The following is a 9,092-nucleotide window of genomic DNA, read 5'->3' on the forward strand; positions in this document are numbered from 1 at the left end:
ACCATGTGCACCGCAATGGAGACCGTTTACTCTGACATGGACAGTTCGAGCTGCGACTACTTTACGCACGATGACGAAGAGTCGTGCAGCAGCATGCACGCTTCCTCCCCTTCATCTTCCATCAGCAAGCCCGCCTCCCCGGCCAGCGACAGCCAGGGCTCGTGCTCTACGGATCTGGCACAGAAGAAGAGACGCAGAGGCAGAGCGAGGAACGAAGCCACCGTTCACGTGGTAAAGAAGAACCGGCGCGTAAAGGCAAATGACCGCGAGAGGAACAGAATGCACAGCCTGAATGACGCTTTGGAGACCCTCCGGACCGTTCTACCGGCGTTCCCCGATGACAGCAAACTCACCAAGATCGAAACTCTGCGCTTCGCTCACAATTACATCTGGGCACTCTCCGAGACGATACGCATCGCGGATATTGAACAGCGCCAGAACAAGTCACGGGCTGATGCGCCTCTCTTGCTTCCCAACTTGCGCGTGATGGACGCCCCGAGTCCGGGCAGTGATGCATGCTCCTGGAGCTCCAGCGCGTCCTCCTCTTCCTCCTCTCCGTCTTATTGCACTTCAAGCTCCAGCAGCCCAGCTGCACAGAATGACTATGGGTGTTTCCAGACTGATGTTCGACAGTACAGCTACCACAACTTTGTACCAGGCATGTCCTACTAACTGAACTAAAGCCTTACCACAAACTTTTGTAGACTGCGAGATTGTTACAATAGAGTGATAGCAGAGTAATAACTGAGTGCCTACTTCAGTTAGTCTGTTGAAAGGGAAAAAACTGAATGATATCACTGTTTGCCTTAACCCATGTCTCTGTGGGTGTGTTTTATACAGTTTGTTTTGTTTGCCTATTTTTACATGCTCTAATTTACATTCGGGTTGAACATTAATTTAATTTAGTCGACTTTTCTAAGTTGCGTATGATTGTTTTGTTAGACGTTTAATATTCCTCAAAAACATTTGCACTTTTTTTTCCCAGCGCATACGATTCCTACTAGAAGCCCACTTCACAGATCTTGACCTTAACCTCTATTAGACGAGTATTATCACTAAAAAGAAGAAGACAGATTTGCTTTTGTAGACTGAGGTGAAAAGTCAATTTTACAATTAGTAGAGCGATAATGCAGAAAAACGAGCGTGGAAATTCAGTTTCACCGCTCTGACAATAGAGTGAAAGGCCGTCAGAAGACAAGGACCTGGCTTCATACATTATGGAGATTGACCCCCTGAAAACTGCAATCCTGTTCAATAGAAAGCCTCAATCCCACGAAGGGGCTACGTTTTTAACATTTGTATTTATTCAAGTTTCGCCTGTCATAATGTATTTTGTATATAAATAGATTTCTATTCTATTTACATGAAAAGTGTGTGAACCATTTTTCTACAAATAAAAATATAACTTTAAAAAACATATTTCTCAGTGTTTGGACTCTTCAAATGTTTCTTAGTTGCTTAGAGTCGAACACTCAATGCGTGCTGATTATCGCACTGATAAAGCGCATCGCAAACCCCATTAGCACAACAATCATTGTCATAATTATGACATGAATTACAAGAGCAGTTCGTTTCCTCGCGTGGCCTGTTCATGAAACAAAGAGGTGTGATTAATAAGATACCGGTTTTAGAGAGAGCAGCTCATCACCCATGACCACCATCAGCACTGTTGAGTGTATAATTTTCTGGGACTTTCAACAGGCAAAATAGCAAATTCTAAGATTGTTAATGTGGCCAAATAAAATCTGATATATATATATATATATATATATATAATTTGAATATTTATTTTAATCTGCCTTCTACAGTTTATATATATATATATGAACTGTAGAAGGCAGATTAAAATAAATATTCAAAGTGTTACACTTTACAATGATAAATTGCATCGCATCCCGTTTGGAAAATGTATTGATGTCTTTGCATGTGTAGTACCAGTTTATGACATTTTCATTGGGAAGGTTCTATAGAATGTTCTTCTCCCAAACCAGATATCAACTTAAAGAGGTTTTCCTTAGAGGTTTGTTGTTGTCGTTGTAATCATCCATCCCGCCCGGGATAATTGTTTTTTTCTGAAGGGATTCAGGTGAAATTCTCCAGTTGGAGGTTCGGAGGCGTGAGGTCCTGCACGTGTCGGGGATAGACGGGATAAACGAGCATCATAGGAATGCTGCCAGCCCTACGGGGACAAGCACCTGCCAATTTACATGAAGAAAAAATAAAATAAAAAAATCGAGAGGATGTCAGCCTGCCAAGGACCAAATAAAATCATCTCACTATTCAGCTCTCCTAGTGGAGTTGTTGTCGGATGTACGTCTTTCACCAAGACACCATTAGGCGTCACAGTCCCCCCACTAACTTGAATTTAATTCAACAGACGTTTTATACAAGGTTGAATAAACATCAAGTTATTTTCTGGGGATTCGTGCGTAGTTAGTCGGATACTGTAATGCAATGCCATCTGTTTCTGGGTTGTGTTAAAGTAATGGGTCCATGGGTCGCGTCAGTGGTGGCACGTTATTGTGTACACGCTATGTGAATATAAGTCTTTGTTCATATGCAGGAGGCCATAAGCAATAGGACCACCAGGATTAACCGATGCAGAGCTCCTGCACCTGCAAGCTAATTATCACCAGTCAGCCCTACGCAGTCCAAAATACTGTTTTAATTGGATTATTGAAATTATCATTATCAAACCAAAAACCAGCATCAGTATTACTAATACCCCTTACACAATATTAGTTTTTAACTGAATATGTTGTCCCATAATGTGGTAGAAGAAGAAGAGAAGGGCATCTGAATATGTTGTCCCATAATGTGGTAGAAGAAGAAGAGAAGAGAAGGGCATCTGAATATGTTGTTCCATAATGTGGTAGAAGAAGAGGAGAAGGGCATCTGATATGTTGTCCCATAATGTGGTAGAAGAAGAAGAGAAGGGCATCTGATATGTTGTCCCATAATGTGGTAGAAGAAGAAGAGAAGGGCATCTGATATGTTGTCCCATAATGTGGTAGAAGAAGAAGAGAAGGACATCTGATATGTTGTCCCATAATGTGGTAGAAGAAGAAGAGAAGAGAAGGGCATCTGATATGTTGTTCCATAATGTGGTAGAAGAGAAGAGAAGGGCATCTGATATGTTGTCCCATAATGTGGTAGAAGAAGAAGAGAAGGGCATCTGATATGTTGTTCCATAATGTGGTAGAAGAAGAAGAGAAGGGCATCTGATATGTTGTCCCATAATGTGGTAGAAGAAGAAGAGAAGGACATCTGATATGTTGTTCCATAATGTGGTAGAAGAAGAAGAGAAGGGCATCTGATATGTTGTTCCATAATGTGGTAGAAGTAGAAGAGAAGGGCATCTGATATGTTGTTCCATAATGTGGTAGTAGAAGAAGAGAAGGGCATCTGATATGTTGTTCCATAATGTGGTAGAAGAAGAAGAGAAGGGCATCTGATATGTTGTTCCATAATGTGGTAGAAGAAGAAGAGAAGGGCATCTGATATGTTGTTCCATAATGTGGTAGAAGAAGAGAAGAGAAGGGCATCTGATATGTTGTTCCATAATGTGGTAGAAGAAGAAGAGAAGGGCATCTGATATGTTGTTCCATAATGTGGTAGAAGAAGAAGAGAAGAGAAGGGCATCTGATATGTTGTTCCATAATGTGGTAGAAGAAGAGAAGAGAAGGGCATCTGATATGTTGTTCCATAATGTGGTAGAAGAAGAAGAGAAGAGAAGGGCATCTGATATGTTGTCCCATAATGTGGTAGAAGAAGAGAAGAGAAGGGCATCTGATATGTTGTTCCATAATGTGGTAGAAGAAGAAGAGAAGAGAAGGGCATCTGATATGTTGTCCCATAATGTGGTAGAAGAAGAAGAGAAGGGCATCTGATATGTTGTTCCATAATGTGGTAGAAGAAGAAGAGAAGGACATCTGATATGTTGTTCCATAATGTGGTAGAAGAAGAAGAGAAGGACATCTGATATGTTGTTCCATAATGTGGTAGAAGAAGAAGAGAAGGGCATCTGATATGTTGTTCCATAATGTGGTAGAAGAAGAAGAGAAGGGTATCTGATATGTTGTTCCATAATGTGGTAGAAGAAGAAGAGAAGAGAAGGGCATCTGATATGTTGTTCCATAATGTGGTAGAAGAAGAAGAGAAGGGCATCTGATATGTTGTTCCATAATGTGGTAGAAGAAGAAGAGAAGGACATCTGATATGTTGTTCCATAATGTGGTAGAAGAAGAAGAGAAGGACATCTGATATGTTGTCCCATAATGTGGTAGAAGAAGAAGAGAAGAGAAGGGCATCTGATATGTTGTTCCATAATGTGGTAGAAGAAGAAGAGAAGAGAAGGGCATCTGATATGTTGTTCCATAATGTGGTAGAAGAAGAAGAGAAGAGAAGGGCATCTGATATGTTGTTCCATAATGTGGTAGAAGAAGAAGAGAAGAGAAGGGCATCTGATATGTTGTTCCATAATGTGGTAGAAGAAGAAGAGAAGGGCATCTGATATGTTGTTCCATAATGTGGTAGAAGAAGAAGAGAAGGGCATCTGATATGTTGTTCCATAATGTGGTAGAAGAAGAAGAGAAGGGCATCTGATATGTTGTTCCATAATGTGGTAGAAGAAGAAGAGAAGGACATCTGATATGTTGTTCCATAATGTGGTAGAAGAAGAAGAGAAGAGAAGGGCATCTGATATGTTGTTCCATAATGTGGTAGAAGAAGAAGAGAAGATCTGATATGTTGTCCCATAATGGGCATCTGATATGTTGTCCCATAATGTGGTAGAAGAAGAAGAGAAGAGAAGGGAAGGGCATCTGATATGTTGTTCCATAATGTGGTAGAAGAAGAAGAGAAGAGAAGGGCATCTGATATGTTGTTCCATAATGTGGTAGAAGTCCCATAATGTGGTAGAAGAAGAAGAGAAGGACATCTGATATGTTGTCCCATAATGTGGTAGAAGAAGAAGAGAAGAGAAGGGCATCTGATATGTTGTCCCATAATGTGGTAGAAGAAGAAGAGAAGGACATCTGATATGTTGTCCCATAATGTGGTAGAAGAAGAAGAGAAGGGTATCTGATATGTTGTTCCATAATGTGGTAGAAGAAGAAGAGAAGAGAAGGGCATCTGAATATGTTGTTCCATAATGTGGTAGAAGAAGAAGAGAAGAGAAGGGCATCTGATATGTTGTTCCATAATGTGGTAGAAGAAGAAGAGAAGGGTATCTGATATGTTGTTCCATAATGTGGTAGAAGAAGAAGAGAAGGGCATCTGATATGTTGTTCCATAATGTGGTAGAAGAAGAAGAGAAGAGAAGGACATCTGATATGTTGTTCCATAATGTGGTAGAAGAAGAAGAGAAGGGCATCTGATATGTTGTTCCATAATGTGGTAGAAGAAGAAGAGAAGGGCATCTGATATGTTGTCCCATAATGTGGTAGAAGAAGAAGAGAAGAGAAGGGCATCTGATATGTTGTTCCATAATGTGGTAGAAGAAGAAGAGAAGGGTATCTGATATGTTGTCCCATAATGTGGTAGAAGAAGAGAAGAGAAGGGTATCTGAATATGTTGTTCCATAATGTGGTAGAAGAAGAAGAGAAGGGCATCTGATATGTTGTCCCATAATGTGGTAGAAGAAGAAGAGAAGGGTATCTGATCTGTTGTTCCATAATGTGGTAGAAGAAGAAGAGAAGGGCATCTGATATGTTGTCCCATAATGTGGTAGAAGAAGAAGAGAAGGGCATCTGATATGTTGTTCCATAATGTGGTAGAAGAAGAAGAGAAGGGCATCTGATATGTTGTCCCATAATGTGGTAGAAGAAGAAGAGAAGAGAAGGGCATCTGATATGTTGTCCCATAATGTGGTAGAAGAAGAAGAGAAGAAAGGGCATCTGATATGTTGTCCCATAATGTGGTAGAAGAAGAAGAGAAGGGCATCTGATATGTTGTCCCATAATGTGGTAGAAGAAGAAGAGAAAGGGCATCTGATATGTTGTTCCATAATGTGGTAGAAGAAGAAGAGAAGGGCATCTGATATGTTGTTCCATAATGTGGTAGAAGAAGAAGAGAAGGGCATCTGATATGTTGTTCCATAATGTGGTAGAAGAAGAAGAAAGGGCATCTGATATGTTGTTCCATAATGTGGTAGAAGAAGAAGAGAAGGGCATCTGATATGTTGTCCCATAATGTGGTAGAAGAAGAAGAGAAGAGACATCTGATATGTTGTTCCATAATGTGGTAGAAGTAGAAGAGAAGAGAAGGGCATCTGATATGTTGTCCCATAATGTGGTAGAAGAAGAAGAGAAGAGAAGGGCATCTGATATGTTGTTCCATAATGTGGTAGAAGAAGAAGAGAAGAGAAGGGCATCTGATATGTTGTCCCATAATGTGGTAGAAGAAGAAGAGAAGGGCATCTGATATGTTGTTCCATAATGTGGTAGAAGAAGAGAAGAGAAGGGCATCTGATATGTTGTCCCATAATGTGGTAGAAGAAGAAGAGAAGAGAAGGGCATCTGATATGTTGTCCCATAATGTGGTAGAAGAAGAAGAGAAGAGAAGGGCATCTGATATGTTGTTCCATAATGTGGTAGAAGAAGAAGAGAAGGGCATCTGATATGTTGTCCCATAATGTGGTAGAAGAAGAAGAGAAGAGAAGGGCATCTGATATGTTGTTCCATAATGTGGTAGAAGAAGAAGAGAAGGGCATCTGATATGTTGTCCCATAATGTGGTAGAAGAAGAAGAGAAGAGAAGGGCATCTGATATGTTGTTCCATAATGTGGTAGAAGAAGAAGAGAAGGGCATCTGATATGTTGTCCCATAATGTGGTAGAAGAAGAAGAGAAGGGTATCTGATATGTTGTTCCATAATGTGGTAGAAGTAGAAGAGAAGGGCATCTGATATGTTGTCCCATAATGTGGTAGAAGAAGAAGAGAAGGGCATCTGATATGTTGTTCCATAATGTGGTAGAAGAAGAAGAGAAGGGCATCTGATATGTTGTCCCATAATGTGGTAGAAGAAGAAGAGAAGGGCATCTGATATGTTGTCCCATAATGTGGTAGAAGAAGAAGAGAAGAGAAGGGCATCTGATATGTTGTTCCATAATGTGGTAGAAGAAGAAGAGAAGGGCATCTGATATGTTGTCCCATAATGTGGTAGAAGAAGAAGAGAAGGGCATCTGATATGTTGTTCCATAATGTGGTAGAAGAAGAAGAGAAGGGCATCTGATATGTTGTTCCATAATGTGGTAGAAGAAGAAGAGAAGGGCATCTGATATGTTGTTCCATAATGTGGTAGAAGAAGAAGAGAAGGGCATCTGATATGTTGTTCCATAATGTGGTAGAAGAAGAAGAGAAGGGCATCTGATATGTTGTTCCATAATGTGGTAGAAGAAGAAGAGAAGAGAAGGGCATCTGATATGTTGTTCCATAATGTGGTAGAAGAAGAAGAGAAGAGAAGGGCATCTGATATGTTGTTCCATAATGTGGTAGAAGAAGAAGAGAAGAGAAGGGCATCTGATATGTTGTCCCATAATGTGGTAGAAGAAGAGAAGAGAAGGGCATCTGATATGTTGTTCCATAATGTGGTAGAAGAAGAAGAGAAGAGGGCATCTGATATGTTGTTCCATAATGTGGTAGAAGAAGAGAAGGGCATCTGATATGTTGTTCCATAATGTGGTAGAAGAAGAAGAGAAGGGTATCTGATATGTTGTCCCATAATGTGGTAGAAGAAGAAGAGAAGAGGGCATATGATATGTTGTTCCATAATGTGGTAGAAGAAGAGAAGAGAAGGGCATCTGATATGTTGTTCCATAATGTGGTAGAAGAAGAAGAGAAGGGCATCTGATATGTTGTTCCATAATGTGGTAGAAGAAGAAGAGAAGGGCATCTGATATGTTGTTCCATAATGTGGTAGAAGAAGAAGAGAAGGGCATCTGATATGTTGTTCCATAATGTGGTAGAAGAAGAAGAGAAGGGCATCTGATATGTTGTTCCATAATGTGGTAGAAGAAGAGAAGAGAAGGGCATCTGATATGTTGTTCCATAATGTGGTAGAAGAAGAAGAGAAGGGCATCTGATATGTTGTTCCATAATGTGGTAGAAGAAGAAGAGAAGGGCATCTGATATGTTGTTCCATAATGTGGTAGAAGAAGAAGAGAAGGGCATCTGATATGTTGTTCCATAATGTGGTAGAAGAAGAAGAGAAGAGAAGGGCATCTGATATGTTGTTCCATAATGTGGTAGAAGAAGAGAAGAGAAGGGCATCTGATATGTTGTTCCATAATGTGGTAGAAGAAGAAGAGAAGAGAAGGGCATCTGATATGTTGTTCCATAATGTGGTAGAAGAAGAAGAGAAGGGCATCTGATATGTTGTTCCATAATGTGGTAGAAGAAGAAGAGAAGGGCATCTGATATGTTGTTCCATAATGTGGTAGAAGAAGAAGAGAAGGGCATCTGATATGTTGTTCCATAATGTGGTAGAAGAAGAAGAGAAGGGCATCTGATATGTTGTTCCATAATGTGGTAGAAGAAGAAGAGAAGGGCATCTGATATGTTGTTCCATAATGTGGTAGAAGAAGAAGAGAAGGGCATCTGATATGTTGTTCCATAATGTGGTAGAAGAAGAGAAGAGAAGGGCATCTGATATGTTGTTCCATAATGTGGTAGAAGAAGAAGAGAAGAGGGCATCTGATATGTTGTTCCATAATGTGGTAGAAGAAGAAGAGAAGGGCATCTGATATGTTGTCCCATAATGTGGTAGAAGAAGAAGAGAAGAGGGCATCTGATATGTTGTTCCATAATGTGGTAGAAGAAGAAGAGAAGAGAAGGGCATCTGATATGTTGTCCCATAATGTGGTAGAAGAAGAAGAGAAGGGCATCTGATATGTTGTCCCATAATGTGGTAGAAGAAGAAGAGAAGAGAAGGGCATCTGATATGTTGTTCCATAATGTGGTAGAAGAAGAAGAGAAGGGTATCTGATATGTTGTTCCATAATGTGGTAGAAGAAGAAGAGAAGGGCATCTGATATGTTGTCCCATAATGTGGTAGAAGAAGAAGAGAAGGGCATCTGATATGTTGTCCCATAAT

The 9,092-nt window shown here is 40.3% G+C and overlaps 1 protein-coding gene across 1 annotated transcript; it reads left to right on the forward strand.

The window, feature by feature from the left end:
- LOC118373491 (neurogenin-1-like) lies at window positions 1–1,409 on the forward strand. Its single transcript, XM_035759624.1, has one exon. The coding sequence runs from the start codon at window positions 4–6 to the stop codon at window positions 670–672; it is 669 nt and encodes a 222-aa protein (XP_035615517.1). The 5' UTR covers window positions 1–3; the 3' UTR covers window positions 673–1,409.
- The last annotated feature ends 7,683 nt before the right edge of the window (window positions 1,410–9,092 follow it).

This window comes from Oncorhynchus keta, chromosome 30 (genome assembly GCF_023373465.1).
Source record: "Oncorhynchus keta strain PuntledgeMale-10-30-2019 chromosome 30, Oket_V2, whole genome shotgun sequence".
Classification (NCBI taxonomy): domain Eukaryota; kingdom Metazoa; phylum Chordata; class Actinopteri; order Salmoniformes; family Salmonidae; genus Oncorhynchus; species Oncorhynchus keta.